Genomic DNA, 21,282 nt, shown 5'->3' on the forward strand with positions numbered 1-21,282 from the left:
GTTCTTGAGCTAATCCAAAGGCCACATGAAGTTTGGAGGTCTGTAGCCATCGACTCTGCAGAAAGTTGGTGACCTCTGTGCACTCCACTGACCCCACCCTGTCATTTTACGTGGCCTACCACTTCGTAGCTAAGTTGCTCTCATTCCGAATTGCTTCCACTTTGTTATAATACCACTGACAGTTGACTGTGGAATATTTAAGAGCGAGGAAATTTCCCCACTGGACTTGTTGCACAGGTGGCATCCTATCACAGTACCACGCTGGAATTCACTAAGCTCCTGAGAGCAACCCATTCTTTTACAAATTATGTTTGTAGAAACAGTCTGCATGCCTAGGTGCTTGATTTTATACACCTGTGGCCATGGAAGTGAATGGGACACCTGATTTCAGTTATTTGGATGGGTGAGTGAATACTTTTGGTAATATAGTGTATATAGACCATGATTGATTTATGAAATCAATACAACGAAATACCTTTCTATAGGCACTGTATGTCCTCTATCTAGCCCTAAATCCAGCTTCAATCTGAGTTTAGTCTTTCTTTTTCACTATAAACAAACCGTTCTCGTGCAGAATCTCCACTGATAACCTCTGTGTTTAGGTAATCTCATCATGTTCACAGCCTGTCAGAGAATATAGGGCTGTATGTCACCCCTGAGCAAAGCCAAGGTCACGTCTCTCTGACAGCTCATATCCCCGCTGAATTGTAATGCTGCCTAACTAACTGACAACTAGCAGGCCCAAAGGCTAGAAAGGAACGACTGATGACAACAACAACAAGAGCGCTTAGGCACTCAGCTGATGACAGAACTCAACCTGGCAGATGCTATCAGCAATGTTTAAAGGCAATTAGTGGTGACAAAAAGGCAAAGGATTCAGAATAAAAACTCTGGCATAGATATTTTCTGGCTCAAGAGGAAAAAATTACACTAAAGGATAAAGGAATTACAGCCCTAGTGAATTTCTTTCCACTACCATTCTCCTTTGTCGAACAGTAGATGGTTTTTTTTTTTGGTCTTTAGTCCTTTTTTTCGTGAAATGCCAATTTCATAAGTCGCTTCAGTCGGCTGCCAGACCACGACCACAGGAATTGCACAAAAAGAGAAAATGTGGATTTGCAGATTTTTTAACGGGGATGCTGCACAGTCTGAGAGTGCCAATGAACTTGGCAACAAAGGTAGAACATGGCTGACATTCTGCACGGAGAGAATCTGCCGAGGAGATGAAGTGTCTGTCAACAGGAGCGCCTGCAACATGGTCTCCAGTTTGCTGAGTGTGCACCCAGTAGGCCCAGAAATATGAGGAGCATGCAGAATGTTGCTGAGTGTCTGGTTTGCAGGCTCGTCCCCCTCACGTTGCCTCTATTGATGTGATTCATGTTGGAGCACATGGTTACAACGAGGGTCTTAGGTGTGACGGCTCCTGCGTCTTCTGCTTCTTTGAAAGTTTAATACTTTCCCTGACCTTGCTCTTCCTCCTACGCACAACCGACGTGATTTGGGGGGTAAAACACCACAGGGATGAAACCCTGGTTTTTGAGTGTTTCTGTGTCTGAATCTGGCAAATCCAGGCTTCCGCTCTGCAAATTACGGGTGTGAGATGTGGATTCAGAGGCAAAAATGTCAGTTTGTGTTTCCGTTGTAGCTCACAAACTCTCACTCTTTCCTCAGCCCTTTTATGAAACATCTATATAAAAAGGAGTTGTTTCCCTATGTCGCCCTTAAACAGTTTTGATTTATACTGGGACCCTGGTCGGACTCACATTACAAAAAGATTCTCTTATTCTATGGTTTAAAAATGTACCAAAGGCATTGTCAGCCCTTGTGCATCAATCTAATGAGTTACTATACATCCCTGCCCACATAATATGGGGGTTTCAAATAGAGCCTCGGAAAAACACGGGCTCAGAAGACATGGGGAGAAACAGTGGGTTATATTTTCTTTTAATTTGAGCCTGAAGGGATTGAAGGAGGATTTTAAAATTGCTTGTGTGCTGTTGTGGAGGATATGAGGGAAGCTGCAGGGGAAATGGTGCTTCTGTAAAAGGAGATTTTAGCCACCAGCTCTCTCTGCAGCAGGCTGTTAAAGCCTCACTGAGGAAGAGAAGATTGTGCCCCCAGTTGCAGCACTTAGGCTCAGTTCTGACTCCTAAAGACTCTTTGGTCATCACATTGTCAATGTCATAACCAAGCTTTGTTTTCACATCAGTTTTAAGGCTTTTTCCAATTTTGTTAATGCTTCCCTTGACAATTTTATTCAAGTTTTGTCAAATAAATCCCAGCTGCACAGTACTGCAGGGGCTAGCACTGTTGCCTCACAGCAAGACAATTGTTTGTTCCAGTCCTATTTTTGTACAGGGTTTTTCTTTGTGAAGTTCTCTGTATGCAGGCTAGAGTTCTCTCCTGATCCTCCAGCAGAGATGCCTGTTAGATTGATGTACAAGATGGTTAACTGCTTGTCCGTCTCTTTATATCAGCCCTGTGATTGACTGGTGGTCACCTTTTGTCCAGTGGCAGCTGGGATCAGGGAAAAGCAGTCTGGACGATGACTGGATTAAAATCAAACCTTAAATGTACGTCTTTAGTCATGATTATGGCTGCTCCTTGATGACTAATTTCACAGTCAGTTAAATGCAAATTTAAAATCAGACTAGACGACTTATTCATATTAAAGCCAACGTCAGACCACATGATTTTTGAGAGGGAAAATGTCTGAGGAAGCAAAGTGGGAGACAACACAAGTATTTCACTTAAAGGGGTTGTATTTTACCCTTTAAGACAAGTTTATATTGGTCTCAGAGATCCATAAAACATGCCTGTGATGTCTGTTGCTGAAAAAAACACGCCAGTATTGGATTTTTGCATGTCTAAAAAGCCCTGCTCAGAACGAGCTGTTCCTGTGTCTGTGGCTTTAAATGTTACTGAGCTGCCTGACTCCGCCCCTCTCAGGAAATGGATGTGGATTGATGAATGTGGCTCTCCTGATCCTCCTCCTTTCTACAACTGTCGGGTCAGGATATAATTGAGCTGAGAACACGTAGTCTGACTGTGGCTTAAGAAAACACCCAGAAAACAGTCCAGATTGAGCACAATTTATGAAACCTGGCTAAACGTGGAAGGAAGCATATATGGTTTTGTCATTGTTGACATGTTAGGTATGCAAACATGAAGCAGTCAATCCATCCAAATGTGGCTGAAAATAGCAGTGCTTGCACCACCAGACTGTGCACTTATTTCTCCGACTAAGCATTTACAAGGCTATTTTTTCCAGTTTTTTCTGTCACAGTATGTCCACAAATTTATCTACATTTACTTAATCAGAAGACTAGAAAACTGCTCTGTGTTGCAAGGTGCCATCCATCCATTGTGCTGGTGTTAAAGATAAGTTATTATAATCATGGATAGAATCAGAAATGGGGATGGGAGATTAGAGGGAAGGCATGCGGAAAAGGAGCCACATGCATGGGGTGCAATCTAACCGCTAGGCCATCTGCACCCCATTGTGCTTGTGTTAGACCACTGTGGAGTAATGCTTGTATGCATTACCTGGAGCTCCAGCCCTAAATAGTGGCAGACATACTACATTAGAGTGGTATTGCTAACCTTGAAATGATAAAAATGTTAATAAGTGCTTTATCTGACTAATAATTCCAGTGCCCACCAGTGAGGGTGATGTTTTATTCTTCAAGATAGGCCTTTCTATGCCTTCAGGATCATAAATGAAGAGAAATATTTTACTCAAGCCTTCACAATCTGATGAAACGTCTCCCTTTCCTGTGCTGTGAGCACTCCAGCTATAAAAATGTATGACTCCCTCTCCGGCTTAACATGACCTTGACTTTAAAACTCTCCTCCCGGTGTAATCCCTACCTTTTAATTGATCTGTTCTGTGTCTTGTTGAGCAGCACGCAGAGCCGAACCTGTTTGTGCAACATAAGAAAACCCCATGGATGTTTAAATGTGATTTGATGTGATTGGACGCCTTCGTCTCTCCGTGTGCCGGCGCTGTCTAATAGCTGATAATGTAATTATGTTTCCATCAGAGGGAGGCCCTAATGACTGACTGTGCTGGAATGCGTTATGTGTTATGTGAGATAAACCTCCTGCTCAAACACTCCGGGTTCGGTCCGATCAATATTCTCTCCTTCTTGTGCTCTGCTCATTTATATTACCGAAGTATTCGAACTCATAACGCTTCAGAATCACCAGGAGGAAAGATGCTGGGCTCCGCTCCAACATTTCTTTGTGAAGTTGTTGCAGCCTTTTGTGAAACCAAGTGGCCAGGACTTTATATTCCTCTTATTTTCTGAGAAACTTTCCAAATATACTACAGTTGGACTTTTGCATAAGTCGAGGTCCCCCACTTTTCTGTAGTGTTTTTGTGCATTATAGTAAAGCCTCTCTCCTGTTTGCCAAAGAATCTCCCTCTGGTCCGAGATAAACCTCAGCACTGTACTGCCTCTACCTTCACTCAGCCTAATTGGCCTGTCTGTCATGCCAGGGAGTCTAACCAGTGTGTGTTTCTGTGTATTTCCCTGCAGGCTTTGAGCTGCTGTATCAGCCTGAAGTCGTGCGGCTGTACCTATCTCTGCTGACTGAGAGCCAGAACTACAACACCCTGGAGGCCGCTGCAGGGGCCCTTCAGAACCTCAGCGCTGGACAGTGGACCGTGAGTCTTGGGCTGGGGAGGGTACAACATGTACACATTGTGCTCTGACTGACATTTCTTTCCTGAATGCTGTATTGTTTTTATGACTGTCCTCATCATTGACCTCTCAGTTGCAGATGTCTTAGATTGATGAACAGAAACACAAAAAAGCAAAGCATTATTCTTGGAGTCGCCAGTGACAGGCTAAGGTGACAGGAATTTTGGGCTAATTTACACCAAATTACCTTCACTAGACTATTGAAGGACAAATCTTCAGGCCAATGATCCATGCTGATAGCCCAAATAACTTGCAAATATAAGGGCTTTATAGGCCAAGGGGCAGATCCACAAAGAATTAATTACACTGTGCTAATAGCACCAGCATTACCACACATATAGCGTCAGCTATTAGCCTTGTTATTGCACCATATCCACATATGAAACTGCTCATATACCTGCACTAGCACCCTCATAAAATTGGGCAGCTGAGCACACTTTGTAAGTGTTTTGCAACAGGCCAAGTGGTGCATCAGTGGCTTTGAGCTTAGACCACTGGCACTGCAATGACAGAGACACAGAGGGAAAAGGAAACTGCAAATCAGACCGAGTTCGTGCAGAGGCATGCAAAGAAACGCAAGCATGGTGCACCTTAGAGAATTATGAGACTGAATAAAAAAGAAAAAAGGCTATGACCACACACTGGTGCCCTTCTGTTTACTTTTGTTTTAAGCTGATTCATTAATGGCGTCTGTTAAAGAGACATGCTGCTCCAACATTTGTGCTCAATCTGTAAAATATTAAGAAACACTGCAGTTTGTTAAGTTGCAGCCTAATGCTATTGTCATTTAAAATCATTTTTATTCTCATTAATCTTCACTCAGTACCCCATCATGAAAAGGTAAACACAGAATTATAAGTTTTGCAAATTTTTACAAATTAAAAAAGAGAAAAAAACACATGGTATTTAGACCCTTTGCAGCAACCCTTGAAATTTAGCTTGGATTCCTCCTATTTCTCTGGACCTTTGCTGAGATGTTTCTACGCCTTGATAGGAGTCCACCTGTGGTAAATTTGATTGATGTGACATGATTTAGAAAGGCAAACACCTCTCTATAGCAGGCCTCACATCTGAAAATGCAGTTCAGAGCAAAAAGCAAGCTATAGTGCCAAGCTAAGGTTGAAAGAACTGCCTGCGGAGCTCAAAGACAGGATTGTTGCAGGGTACAGATCTAGGAAAGGCTACAAAAATATCTGTTGCACCAAAGGTTCACAAGAGCACAGTAGTCTCCATAATTCTCAACTGGAAGAAGTTTGGTACATCCAGGACTCTTCCAAGAGCTGGTCGCCTGGCCAAAATGAGCAATCAAAGGAAAAAGGGCTTACACCCCTAGTAAGAGAGGTGACCAAGAACCCGATGGTCACTGACAGAGCTTCTGTGTGGAGATGGGACATTGTTCCAGAAGGGCAACCATCACTGCAGCCCTCCACGTATCTAGGCTCTATAGCAGAGTGGCTAGACAGAGGCCTCTCCTCAGTGCAAAACACATGAAAGTCTGCTTGGCTTTCATGTGTTTTTTGCAAACTATAAGAGGGATTTCATGTTTTTTGCACATGAAAGTTTGCTTGGTTGGAAAGTCTGTTTATAAGTCAGTTCTGTTTTCACTTTGTCATTACAAGGTACTGAGTGTATCAATTAGAAAAAACATGAATTTAAACAACTGTAGCATCAGGATGCAACATAACAAAACTAAAAAAGTGAAGGGGGTCTAAATACTTTCTGAATGCATTTCATAAGGGGGCAATTTTTCACCAAAGTTCAGAAAAGTCCCTCATTTACATACATGCAAATGTCGGCGTACCTGGAGGGATGTTTGCCTGACTGAGCAGTTTGTGTGCAGTTTAACAGAACCTGTTTTATATTATTATTTTAGTGAGCTGTAGGCCATAATTATCAGGATTTTAACAAAAACACCTTTGAAATATTTCACATTGTGTGGGATTAACTAGAATATATGTAAATTTAACTTTTGGAAAGAAATTAATTTTTCTATCATATCCTAATTGTTTGAGATTCCCCTGTTTACTTGTGCATGATGTCTGAGGCTATTTCTTTACTTTATCCTCTCATTTCTTGATAGTTAAAGGAGTACGAATAATTGCATTGTCCTGATTCATGCTTTTTTATTTCTGAATCAGTCTTAAAACCAGGTGGAACCTGAAGGCCAGAAGGCACTAGATGTCACCTGCAGACTTCATGCAATGTATCATGGGAGTTTAGGAATAAGGTGGATAGAAAACCAACAAGTTAAATGAACAGCATCAGTGGATCTTAAGACTGATTTAACTGTCCACTTACCTTTAGCCTTTTGCTTTAATTTGCTGATAATCATCACTCTGGATGGTCTGTTTTGTTCATATCTCCCTCCCTATGATAATATATGTGATCATGGTATGCCTCTTCCTCTGACAAACACAGTTATATTTATGGTATACTGTAGTTAGAAATGCAGCATTTCCCCCTATCTTGTTAATATTTGAGATCAAAGAGAAAAATAATTGTATGTTTCTCCTCATGTAGCCTGATGCAACTTAACTTTAAAAATGGTAAGATTTTAAACTCCTGTGGTCTTAGCTCAGCCTTATAAATGTGTTTTTCCTGCAAACTATAAACAGAAAAACCTACAATAAGTCTAAAGACACGATTAAACCAGACAGCAAGAAGCTATGATAGGGCCTTACTTTGTCAGAATCATCCATAGAAGTGGGATAATAAGACCAGATAGGAGTTAGATAACTAAAGTACACTGAACTTCCATCTCAGCTGGATGTTTGCTTTTGAGAATGGATGATATAAGAACGTTAACACAAGACATTTATTCCAATTAGATCACTGTAGGAAGGCTGTCTGACCCACAGGCAGAAATGATGAAAAACAGGGAGGTCTACTTGTCAGATGCCCGTTTACTCGTAGCGCCCCGGGGTGAGAGGAGTCACTTAGTGTTTCAGCAGTCTGGCTACATTCAGCCGAGAGCAGCATTATCACAGCAGCGCTTCTTTTCACACCACGGTGTGGACTGTAAACACATCCTCCGGTCCTGTGAATTCATCAGCACTATCAAGCATTTCTGCCTCGAGTGGAGAAAAAGAACACAAACTATTGGAGTTAACATCCAGTCTGAGCTCCAAATTCTATATTAATAATGCATTAGTAGTGATTTTCAGCTAAGGTGAACATTTTGAGGAGAAATCCTTCTTTCCTGTGCTGAATTTTTTCATTCTGAGGCTGATCAGAATTTCTGGCAAGGGGCTCAGGAACCCGTGGAGCTGCTTACACATCTCAATTTCACATCTGGTAGCTGGACAAAGCTTGTCCCTGCTCCCCAAGAGGATATCAGAGCTTCTTCAAAAAAATCCCCATCTTTTTTTGCCTCCTTTCAGCTCTCTACCTCTGGACTGATCTGTTTTTAAAGGCTTGCTACTGCCACCTAGTGGCGTTGCTGTCAGTGCCTTTTGCTTAATTACATCTCTTGGGGTGCTGGTGCTTAGATGAGAAAACCCTTTTATGTCAAACTTAATGTTTCATGTTACAGAAAAATGAGAAGTAAAATCTACTGATGTTTAAATTAAGACAAATTATATCACTTGTCGATGCAGAGCCCCGCTGTGTAATGTGTGAATTAGTCAGAGTCAAGGAGCAGTCAGAGCCGGCTTGTAGTTAAAAAGTGAAAGACTGAGGGAGTGTAGATTGTGTGAACAAAAAGGAACCGTCTTGGTGTCATGAAGGTGACCCGGACTCGTCTAGTGAAGCTCGCCCAGAGAGAAGTGTCGACATGCCGGGCAGCTCCCATGTGGGGCTTCTCAGGTCTGCATGAATGTCAAACAGGATGTTGCTGACAGCGTGTGCTCACTCACTCCACCAACAGGGGTAAAGGTTGAAATGAAAAAAAAAATGTAGTCACATCATGTCCTTTGTCTGCCCTCAGTGGTCCAACTACATCCGAGCCACGGTGCGAAAAGAGAAAGGTCTTCCAATACTGGTAGAGCTGCTGCGCTCCGACTCTGACAAGGTGGTCCGGGCTGTGGCCATCGCCCTCCGCAACCTGTCCATTGACCGCCGCAACAAAGACCTGATTGGTATGAAACTTTAAAAATCTAAAAAAGCAGCGATGTTTTTAAATCACTGATATGGAGGTAACTCTTTGCACAGCCACACCAAGAATTAGGAATGAACAAAGACCATGAAAGCCTCTGTTCAACTTTTCTTTGGCAGTGCTCTTTGGCAGAGTTAATAACGCTCAAATGAAAGAACCAGGGAAGAAAATCTGCAGCCTTAACTGTCCATCTAAAGTAGCATTACCTCTGGACCTCTGATATCACTGTTTGGTGCAATGGATTCACACGGGATAGGCAAAGTCTGTCATGTACAAAATTAGCAGACTTTTCTGAAGGACAAGATAAGGGTGCTGCATGGATGCAGAATTGAAAATGCACAGCAAATGTTCATACTAGCCAGGTCTCCCTTGAAAAAGTGGTTTTTAATCTCAATGGGACCAACCTTGTTAAATAACGGTTAAATAGATAAATACTGTTCCAATAGGAAGCATGCACATAAGTGTTTTCCCCTCTCTGTCTCTCTGTCTCTCTCTCTCTCTCTCTCTCTCTCTCTCTCTCTCTCTCTCTCTCTCTCTCTCTATATATATATATATATGTGTGTGTGTGTGTGTGTGTGTGTGTTTTAGCTAGGGCTGTCAATAGGTTAAGATTTTTATTTGTGATGAATCTCACAACTTTCATTATTAACTCAAGATTAATTGCAAATTAATCACACCATTTTTATCTGCTCTAAATGTGCCAAACGGTAATATTTCTCAAGATTTAAATACCCTTATCAACACAAGTGGACAAAAATGCTTTCCTTATGCAAATGTTTGTTCATGGCAACAACCCAAAACGAAAACAGGTATTCAAGATTGGTACGTGGTGTTTAAGACTCTACAAACTCCTGGTAACTCAGTTCGCGTCGACAGTAAGAGCAAATAACCTCAGTCTTATCTGGCATGATCTCAAAGCTGAACCTGCCATTCAAAAGTCTCTGTCCTTTATCCATTTCTGCTCACTTGTACTGCATCACGGCGGTGCTGCTTCCTGGTCTCGCAAACTACTCAGAATGCGCGTGCATTATTCATGTGACAAAAAATTAGTGGTGTTAAGAATTAACATGTTTTTAACGCGTTAACTTTGACAGCCCTAATATTAACATTTTTAACAGTCTGTAGAAAGCTGCCCATGGCTAATTGTCTAGTGAAATATCTCCTCTACCTCTCCCATTATGCATCAAGGTAGCGTTAGTCACCTGTGCATATCTACAGCTGATCGAACAGAGGAAGAGAGAGAAAGTCAAGCATCCCTTCTGCTAATATATGAGAAAAGGAGACATCTTATGTTAAATGTGAACCTCTCCTGTTACTTTTAACAGTTTCTATGCAGGTGATGTTGTTGATGTTATTCTGTGCTCTATAAATTTGGGATTATTACGCATCTGCAATACCCTTCCTCGCACAGATCAGCTGTTGTAGTCTAACCACTAGATGTTGAGCGATGCATTTTAAATCATCAGTCGTGTCATGCATGAATCGTATGGCTGACTAATACTGATATAAGATCAGGCACTTGCAAAGAGAACTTGTAGGAAGCAGAGCACAAGTGCTGTGCATATGAAGAGAGCAGTGGTGTGCACGCACATTTGGACAACAGAGTTTAAATGAAGAAGCAGAATAATGCCATTATTACACATAAGCTTAAATTAACTGAAAGAGAAGCACTATTTATAGCCTATATGTGTCAAAACATTGTTAAAAATCTCCTACACTGCCTCTATTATTCTTTTGATAAGAAAAGCCAGCATGGACCATAAAGTAAAACAGAATTTCCACCCTAAATTACAGATATGCTGATTCGCACAGGATGGAAAACACAGACGTCCTGTGCAATTATTACAAATTACCAGAGGTTCCAAGGTAATACTAATCCCAAACGAATTTGGTATAAGTTGAGTCAGACGTTGTGAGGGCATTCTGAGTGTGTAGTTTATTCCGTTTTTGCTATCCCTCCACTATCACTTAAAAATGCCGCAATTGTTTTAAGGTATTCACTTGATCATAAATTACTTGAAAAGTTCTAACCGAAAAATCTTTCTTTAACTGTAAAAAAATGCTCAACTTTACAGGAAGTTACGCCATGAGAGACTTGGTGAGCAACCTTCCCAGCGGTCAGCAGCGACCAGCCAAAAACTTGGAGGAGGACACAGTGGTTGCCATCCTCAACACCATCCATGAGATCGTTACCGACAGCTCGGAAAACGCCCGCTCCCTCATCCAGGCCCAGGCCATCGAAAAGCTGGTCGCTATCAACAGGACCAGGTAAGATGTGATGCAGCTGTATTTTGTGAGAGCAGATTTAACTATCTTGTCTTGGAGTTTTTAAAAACTCAAGCACGTGTGCCTAGCAAAAACAAGAGCAACCTTATCCACTTTTTTTTAACCATAAATTTACTTTTTTCAGACTCTTTAGTAAAAGTGATTGATCTGTACTCTGTTCAACACTTAGCATCTTAAAAGGTGTTCCTTCTCCTTTTTCAAATTTGCTTCATAATGTTGTTATTTCATCCAAACTCACCCCTGTTAACTGCAAGTACTTTATCATGCTGCACCACTAAAGTGGGTCAGGGTAAAGTAGCTACAACACTTGACATCTACTGTTGAGTTAAAATGAGATTCAACAGGTGAACATGCACTACTCCCAGATGTCTGAACCAAGAAATGTCAGGGTTTACATTGCAGACAGTAACACTACACAGAAAAGGAAGGGTTTTTTTTTTTTTGTTTCATGGTTCTCACTCGCTTCACAGAAATTGTGAAGAAGAAAAGGAACTCATTTCTGTTTCCAGAGGCGTTTATTGTCTATCACAGGGGTTCTCAAACTTTTCTGTCTGTGACCCAAGTATAACAGTACCATAGACTACTGACCCCTTTTGTACTTGGAAGTGGTTAAAATATGTTAAACACAGCTGTATGTGCTCACTAATTTGCATTTCCCAACACTGGCATGAGAAAACAACAGCCTATGATTTTGTATTGGAGATACACGACTTAAGATGTTTACCGTTATCCAATATACTGCTATTTACAAATTGATTGTAGCCAAAACTAATACCAATATTGATATATAAGCATAGTTCCGACCTAAGACATCAGCCTATAAAATACACTTTATAGTTAAAGAGGTTAGTATAAACAAGGAAAAAGACTCCTGCATATAAAGGTCTGTTTGTACTGCCTGAAACTCCACAAATATAATCCCTATCCACACAGGAGTAATATCATCTGGGCCTCTAATAATTTGTAAAAAATCTTGGAGGATGCCTGTGTTTTTAATCCCTTGCAAATCCACCATGTCTATAATTTGTAATGTAAATTCCAGGCCAAATTGCCTGCCTTATTTCAACTGGATTTTGACAGGGAATACCAATCCCGTGCCAATCAGCATGTAGGTAAATTTGGGTAGTATATGTATTTATATATTTTTTATGACTTTTTCTGTGCCATGTTCTAATGAAATAGAGGATGAGCAGGAGTTTATAAAAGTTTTGACACTTTAGGCCAGTTATAGTACTTTTTCAGTTCATTTCAGTTTATGTTTTCAAATGACTTTAGTCTTCTTAAGTTATTCAATTTAAACTCTACAGTTTCTACTGATATTTATGGTCAGTATGTCAGCTGTAGACATTGGCAGAAATATTACTATCTGCAGACATTTATGAAATCGTGAAACAAATCTCCAGGAGAACATCTAGTAATCTGAAAATCTCACTTTAATTGGTTATTGCTTGTTTATTTTCCTTGTGTGTTTCAATCATGAGTCTGTGAGTCACCCGCATTGTATAGCAGACTGGGCCCTAAACAAAGTCGTCATGCTAATGTAAAGCATACAGGAATGTGAATACACATGAAGACATTATACATGTTATAATTACAGCATGACCTTGGATGCAATTTGCATTGTGGGCATTTACATCAGTATTCATGGAGGATAATGTAATGTGTCTCTAATGGCCACAAGCTTGGCTACCACAACATCACCACACACTACACATTAATTAACAGACTCTCAGAACTAGAGGGCATTGTTAAAGAGGAGTGCCTCTGAAGCTGCTGCTCATAAGCGAGTAGTCGTTCCTGTATGCCAAAGCTCTGCTCAACACTGTGATAATGAAAACTTGGAAATATGAAATGTCTTTTGTTTTCCACAGTGTGAACCCTGCTGAAATGAAGTGTGACTGCACCAAACTTTTAATTTAAGATCAAGAGCACTTTTCAAACTCTCGTCCTGGCGACGTGAAGTATTGATCATACAGAGGCTGGCTCTAACTAGCATAACCACACACTGTTCATTCACAGACCAAATAGCTGTGTTTTCTCGCAGCCTTGTGAGATTAGCTTTCTTTGAAGTGAGGCCCCCACCCACATGTAATTAATACTGGTGGCTCAGAGGTAGCTAATGAAAGGAAATGTGCACTCATCTGGCTGTGAATTAAAAACTAGACCCTGCAGCCACCCATGGGACTTGGCGTCTTTGAATAAAGAGATTGATTGCTGCGGCAGTGTGTTACTACACCCGGATGTCACTGGTTTAAGGGTTAGATGAGGTGTCTGACTGTTACTGCTGTGGTTAAATCTCAGTGTTTTCCACTTTTTTTGTGGTCTTCTCAGCCAATCAGCTCGTGAAACTAAAGCGGCGTCCCACGTGCTGCAGACAGTCTGGAGTTATAAGGACCTGAGAAACGCTTTGACCAAGGATGGATGGAACAAGAGCCACTTCCAGGTACTGAACTGTGATCAATGGCCCTCACACTGAATCTGAATCAAAAAAACCTTTGTGTTATTTTAGGCTGCAAAACAGATTATTTGAACATTGAGCCTTGTAGTTTTGAGAAGATTTCTGCCAATAAGATATTCCACAAAGTCTTCACATAAAATTCACACAAAATGTTTCTGTTTTTAATTTTAGTTTTGCTACTTTGACTGTTTGCTTCCATAATGTCAATGTGGGAGGCTGCGGTTTTAGCTAAATCCAAGGACTATTTTGGATGTGATGGATCATCATCTGACTGTGATCTTGGTCTCTCTCCATGGTTAATGAGCTGTTGATTGCCTGTGGTTAAATAAATGCTCTTGATTGGAGTTATTAATGAAAATCAATGCACTCTAATAACGTGTACATCTTACCCACTGGCTTTTTAGGTATATAGGGATCCCCGGCAGTTCTAGTGTTAAAGGGATGGCCAAATCCTAACACAAACAGATATTTGATAGTTGCTAAAGAATTATCAAATAACTAGAAAAAAATATTGGATGTAACTTGAAATTAGGCCTGATGTCTCTCAGATTGCTACTGTTTTGTGTCTTTTGGAGCACTAATAAAAAAAAAAAAAAACATGCAGTTGTCTGATTTCTTTTAATAATATGACTTACAACCTTGAACTCATAAGAATGACATAACTGAACTTCCTACACCAAGCGTGACAGTGAAGGCACATGAATATTGTACCAATATTGCTTTTGAAAGAATATCACACAATCAGAGAGGTAAAAGGTTGAGAAGTGAAAACCAAATGGTTTTATGCGCTAATATTTGTCTTTAAGAGTGAATATGAACTTATTATCTCCTTTTTGTACTGTATTTTAATTTTTGTAGCTTTATTTTTCATCTACTACTTGCTTTGCCTCATTACAGCCCACGGTGACAGCCACCCCAAAAGCTACAAAGAATGGCAAGCCGGGCTATGACGACACCACTCTGCCTCTGATGGAGAAGAACCAAGGTCAGTCTGAGTGTGAGTTATTAATGGTTAATGTTTTTACCTGTTCAGAGGACATGTTGGATGAGTGATGGCATAATAAGAGTTCAGAGATCATTATTTAAATGAAATGAAAGCTCACTAGAGTCTCAAGACCCAGCAATACTCTAGACATAACTAAGTGGCAACAGATTCCATGAAAAGTCCAAAACCAACAAAGTTTTAGTCCATGATTCAAAACTTTTAAAAAAAATTCTTTTCTGGAAAAGTCTTTTGAAAATGTTATGTTAAAATATACAAAAATAACGTACATAATTCCCTTTTTCACTAAAATTAAATAAATAGTCCATTTATGGGACAGTTTTCAGCCATAATCAAATAAGCATTTGTTTCTCCAATGATTATCCCTGGCTGCATGTAGCACTGAATTAAAACTCACTGCAGTGCTCTTGTTTATCATAATGAAGAAAAATGTCACCCTTCATAATTATGCTGTTGGCTGATGTGTTTTTAATGGTTTTTAGATGAATATGGAGCTCAGCAGCAGAATGTATCACACTTAAGCTGCATATGCAGTATTTGTTGGTGATTTTGTCCGATTTTTTTGACAGTTTTGGTCTTTTCATTGGCTTTCATTAAGCATTAGAAATACGAACAATATCACCACATTTCTTCCTCAGAAAACACTGCATTAAGCAGTTTATTTTACAATATTTATTTATCTTTTTTGTCCCATCCATAAAGCCATCTAAGCAGGTTGAAACAAAAAACTATCCTGTTTTAAAAAGCTTGTTATTGTGTTTGTCCACCACGCTGAGGTCATATTTTTCCATGGATGAGTTCGGCATGCTGTGCCTGCCTTTTTACTACTTTCATCTCTTGTATGTTAAAGCTGTTCTGTGTGGTTAATCTCAACAAAAGCTGAAAATTTTGAAGAGCAATCTACTCCTATTAAACCTTCAACTGTCAAAAAGTTTGTTATGACAGCTCACAGAGGAAAAGTGCTTTTTTGCACTCTTATATTCACCATGGGTTTCAAATTGATGTAATAGGGTCAGAGATGCTGAAAAAAGTTTCCACTATGAAGTAAATGTACTCTGTGCTTAATGTTAAAACTGGGATGGAGGTTTTCTATAACAGCAGGTGGGAGAGGGACTGTACAGTGCCTATAAAGTATTCAGCGCCTTGGATGTTTTACCCTTTTATTGATTTTAAAAATCAGTCATGGTCGATATAATTTGGCTTTTTGGACATTAAAACAAAACAAAAAACCCTCTTTTATGTTGAAAACACATTTCTGCAAAGTAATGTCAATTTAACAAAAAATATGTTGGGTTGAATAACTGACTGCATAAATATTCACCTCCTTTAAAGTGGCTGATATAATTCAACAGAGGTCCAGCCAGTTGGTGCTAGTAGTCTCACATTTAGTGAAATGGGGATCACCTGAATGTGATTAATGAGTCTCAAGTGATTGCAGGGCAAAGACATCTGTGTTTGGAAGGTCCAGTCACTGGTCCATCAGTATTCCTGGCTACCATTATACACCCTGAAGACAAAAGAACACTCCAAGCACCGCAAAGAAAATGTTAGTAAAAGTCAGGGGATGGATACAAAAGAAAATTCCAAGACACTCAACATCCCAGAAGTTCAGTTAAATCCATCATCAAGAAATGGAAGGCATATGGCACATGTGTAAATTATCCCGGATCAGGCCACCCTCACAAACTGAGAGACCATGCAATGAAAATAGTGAGAGAAGCCGCCAAGACACCTATGACAACTCTAAAGGAGTTACAAGCTTCAGCAGCCGAGATGAGAGACACTCTGCTGACAACTGTTGCCTGGGTTCTTCACCAGTCAAAGCTTTATGGGAGAGTGGCAAAGAGGAGGATACTGGCAAAAGCCAAAAGACATGTGGGAGACTCCACGGTCAGGTGGAGGAAAGCTCTTTGAGACCAAACTGGTGCTTTTTGGCCATCAGACAAGACGCTATGTTTGGTGGACACCAAACACTGCACATCACCACAAACACACCACCCCAACTGTGAATAACAATAATGGCAGCATCATGCTGTGGGGATGCTTCTCAGCAGCTGGCCCTGGAAGGCTTGTAAAGGTAGAGGGTAAAATGAATGTGGCAAAATAAGGAAAATCCTGGAGGAAAATCTTGTTCAGTCTGCAGAACTATGGCTTGGAGGAATTATTTTCCAGCAAGACAGTGACCTGAAGCATACAACCAAAGCTACACAGAAATGTTTGACAAGGTGAATGATCAGGAGTGGCCGAGTCAAAGCCCAGATCTTAATTGCTACACAAACGGACAGAGTTTGAGCTGTTTTGCAAAGAAGAATGGAGTAAAATTAAAATGTCCAGATGTGCAAGCCTGATTGATACTTAACCTCACAGACTCGGTGCAGTGTCTACTAAATACTGACTTAAAAGGGTGAATATTAATGCAGTCACTTAATTTACATCACATATTTTTTATTTAATTGACATTAATTAGTATAAATCTTTTTTGACTTTGACATTGAGAAGGGTTTTTTTGTCTTTTTTTTGTCAGAAAATGTATTTATATTGACCATGGATGATTTATACTCATTGAAAGGGTCGTTTCTATAAGCGCTGTATGTGGGATGCATTGGCCCAACAACAAACATCTCTTTGACAGAGGAGTCAGCATCATCACAGCAGTTTAACGTCCTGATTTTTAGCCTTGTGTCCCATTATTTATTTTTCTTTGCATTCATACATAAACTCAACTTGCGACGCTCATGTCTGCCCACTCTCAGTTTGCTTTTTCCAGTCATTGGCCCAGAACCATTACACAACAAAGCAGCAGCATTTGGCTCAGTTTCTTAGTTTTTATATGTGCCTCTTGATGTACACATGGCATATGAATGCTTTTCAGGCACCAGGAAAGGTGGCATTGGTGATATGATACCTATGGATGAGCTGGCTCCAGGTAAGAGACAGACCACATGATTGTCCTTAGAAGAGCTAGCTCTCGTCTTATCCCCCTCCAGTGTCCAATAGCGTCTGCTCTTATTTTACTTCTCTACTTGCTCTTAAATGCTTGCCAAAATGTTGCTTTTACTCATAAAATTAAACCACTGAAAACAGCAGACATGAAGCCGTTTGATCATGTATGCAAGACCCCTCTCTTGATAAGATGTTTGTTCAAAGCTGGGCCTTCAATATGAGCTCTAGATGTGGGCGGTTTTCACAGAAATAAATACTCTTTATAAATTATAAGGTTAGACTCTTCCTCTGTAATCCTGCTGTTGTTACAAATACGTGGTAAATAAGACATCCCTTTAGCGTTTAAGAAGTTGTGTGACTGTAGGTGGTGATACGTACAGATAAAAGTTGTTCCAATAAAGAAGTCCCTTTTAACAGGAACATGAAGTTATTATTCATCCTTTTACAAAAGATATCCAAGACTCTATCATGCTGCTTGTCTTTCATGCCTGCTGGATCTATTTTTCAGAGTCCCTCCCAGGAATTATACTGGAAGTTGGAGTGGTACTGAAAAATACTCAGACTGTAAAGTAGGTCATGTATGAAACTTCCCAAAGTGAGTTTCAAAAAAAGGAGAAAGGCTCTCGAGAGAATTGAAACACTCAGAGCTGTTAAGAAGAATTTGTGATGACATATTTTAACTTTCTGACAGTTGTGGTTTGAAATCTTAAATAGAGGTAAATTCTGAGCTCAGAATGAGGCAGCATGTTTGCCAAGGGCTACAAATATGCTAATAGAATTGCAGTTATTTTAATTTTTTATTTATGTGTAGGAATTATATGACAGTTATGCATACAGATATGAATCAATGTTGTTTTTTATCCTTTACAGTCCTATGCAAAACTAAGATTACAATACAATAATTGGTGCTTCGTATCAGGGGCCGTATGAACCAATTTATTCAGTTCCTCTCCCACATGCATGTTCTCCTTATCTCTCTTTTACCTTAGATTTTCAACCAAAATGAAGTTTATACACAGGGATTTTCATTTTCAGCATGTGAAAAGGAAAGGAAAAGAAACACAAACAACCATGGGGAGAGGAAAAGCTATTCAGTGTTAAGGTCCCATGTCTATCTGAAACACGTCAAACCAACCAAAGACAGTCTGGCTGCAGACCTCGCATCTCTAATGGCCTCTCTTACGGAGTGTTCATCTGTATAACTCAGAACGGAAGTGCCGTAATTGGCCAGTACAGCATATTTAGCTTTTTGTTTGTTTTTTTTAATTCAACCTTATTCATGAACAAAGTCTGGCAGTTGCATTCATAAAATAACCAAACTGATATCAGAGTAAGAAACATTTTATAAATAAAACAGTGAAAAAGGTCAGTGGACTAGTATGGGATTACTGATTACCCGGGCCCACAGCAGGGAAGGGCCCTTGAGGAGCCTGCAATGAAAAGTGTGTCTTTATCTATTTTTTTCTTAGTAATTAGTGTCTTTATTGAATCAAAAGCAACAAAACAAATCACTCAGCAGACTGAAATTTGTATCAAATAGAGTAGAATCAATACTGGGGGGCCTCTGCTCCTCTCTTAAAAATGTCCGAATGGTATCCAGTGCTGGAAAATAATGCAAGTAAATACATTAAATGCATATGTATTTGTAAAAACTTATGCAACTTTTGATGCTTGGCCTGCTATTATTAATATTCTTTCCGGGGGCCTGAATTCCCTAGCTACGCCCCTGGCTACAATAATAGGTTATTAACACTACTACATTAGCCAATGTAGTAAAGTCAGCTTTAGCAATGTTTTCTTTGGCAAACAGTATTAAAGATAACTTAGCTACATAGCTTACATGCGTAGCTTATGTATCTGCTTTGTGAGCTTAGCTGTAGCTATGTTAGCTACATATCTACATTAGATATGTTAGCTACGTAGATACACTATGTATGTAGCTAACAGAGTTATGTGAGGGGATGAGCTTTTTTCCAGTAAGCAGACTGTTTACTTGGCTTTATTAAATGTTTTGTCATCAGGTGTTGCAGGTCAGGTTTTTGACTTTCAACTTTTGGTATCCTAACCTTTACCTTAACCTTTACCCCAAACGTTTAACCTGATTCTATTTTGAAAGTTTCAGCGTGTATTTCTACTCTGAGATAGATGCCGTCTTTATTGAACACTGTGTGAGAATGGTTGTCAGAGATATACGGTCTGCAGCCAGACCCCTCTCAACCAACCTGCATCTATTAAACAACAACAATTTTAAAAGTTTCCCATTGTCGAAATGCTGAGGCTTGACTTTGCTTTTACAAGGGAATGCACCAATTCTGATACTAGTGTAAGGTATTGTTGTTGATACCAAGCCTAAGTACTTGGACATGTAAAACTTTGCAGATACTGTTCTCAGTAGTGTTTTACAGCATGATTTTAGCCTGTCATTCTATGAGTAGGTAGGCAAAGTTAGAGCTTTGTCTTCAGTGTTGTGATATCTTAACAAATGAGGGCATAAAAGAAGAGCAGAATGCCAGTAATGTACTCCTTTATTGTCAAGAGGTGTGTTGAGAAACAGCCAATAAAAAGCCAATAAAAATAAAATGTTCAAAATAACTTAAAGAACTTTAATGGTATTGATAGTTGTACTCTATCACTGAGTACTTCATTAAAAAAAAGTGGTATCGAATCGCTACTCTTTTACAAATAAGCATCATGATGTTGCCTTTTGTTAGTATTTGTAATCTCTATTTATTGTGAGTAAATCACAAGAAAATTGGTTAAATTTTTCAGCACATACAGCTGAAATGAGGATTTTGCTATGTAACTGTTAAACTAAAGTGAAATGATCAGGCATTGCTTCAGGGCATCATGGACCCTGACATGCATTGCAAATGCTGCATAGAAAAGAAAGGCCTTTCTAGAAGACATTTGACTCTAACAGCTGGCTTCACCAGACTTATTGAGAGATTTTCATTATTCCCAGAGGCATACACTGACACTGTCCTAATATTCACAAACAAGACTCGTATCACATACATATACTTCCCTCTTTTATGTACATAGAATATTCTTCAAATGCATGTTTGTGAGTTAAGGAGAATAAATATATATGAGAGGGCCAGTAAGAGTCTTGCACAGCCCCTATAGCCATATTTTAACACGCTTTTTCTGCAAGAAATATACAGATAATATTGCTGTATGGCAGAGTTTCATAATAATTGCTGATACTTTTAGTTATAACATGCTGCAACACTTCTCCATGCTGTGAGGTTCAGTGGTCAGCAGTTTTTGAGTTAGTTAAGTGCTTTGCATCTCAAACAAGCTGGTCAAAGCAATTCCAAATATTTGCCACCACGGTAAGTCTTGTTGATCTCATTATCCTCAATAAACATCTCCTCCTCTTGAAAATCTGCTTACATGTTCCTAGATGCCAACTTAAGGCAACTGCTTGCTGATAATGAAATCTCTGGAGCTACATTTTCAAGGTTAGGATGTTTGATAAAAGGCTTTAACTCCTGCTGGCAGCAGCTGCTGAAGTGTCATCTAGTGAAGGCTGATGTCTCACTCAAAAACGCTTAATAAGTACTGACTCGTATGAAAACTACAGATGGGTGCATGGTTTAACATTTTTGAGGACAGGGAACAGATACTTCATCTGGTTTGTTTACTCTGGTGGCAAATATTTTGAGAGCCAGAAAGTTTTGACAAGCACAAGTAAGGAATGTGCTACTCAGTCTTCTTTTCTGTGTCCAACAACTTTCTGGCACTCGTACGTGTTTCTGTGCTGAAAATATTCGAGTCAGTCACTTTTCAC

General features: G+C 39.8%; 1 protein-coding gene across 5 annotated transcripts in view; it reads left to right on the plus strand.

The window, feature by feature from the left end:
• arvcfb (ARVCF delta catenin family member b) overlaps positions 1-21,282 on the plus strand; it is a 271,707-nt gene that overhangs the window by 235,630 nt on the left and 14,795 nt on the right. For all 5 annotated transcript variants that reach the window (XM_041787920.1, XM_041787916.1, XM_041787918.1 and 2 more), the window contains 5 exons: positions 4,542-4,669; positions 8,632-8,782; positions 10,875-11,067; positions 13,417-13,528; positions 14,441-14,528. In XM_041787920.1, coding sequence (XP_041643854.1) covers positions 4,542-4,669; positions 8,632-8,782; positions 10,875-11,067; positions 13,417-13,528; positions 14,441-14,528 — 672 coding nt within the window. The remainder of the gene's footprint in view (positions 1-4,541; positions 4,670-8,631; positions 8,783-10,874; positions 11,068-13,416; positions 13,529-14,440; positions 14,529-21,282) is intronic.

This window comes from Cheilinus undulatus, linkage group 5 (assembly GCF_018320785.1).
Source record: "Cheilinus undulatus linkage group 5, ASM1832078v1, whole genome shotgun sequence".
Lineage (NCBI taxonomy): Eukaryota > Metazoa > Chordata > Actinopteri > Labriformes > Labridae > Cheilinus > Cheilinus undulatus.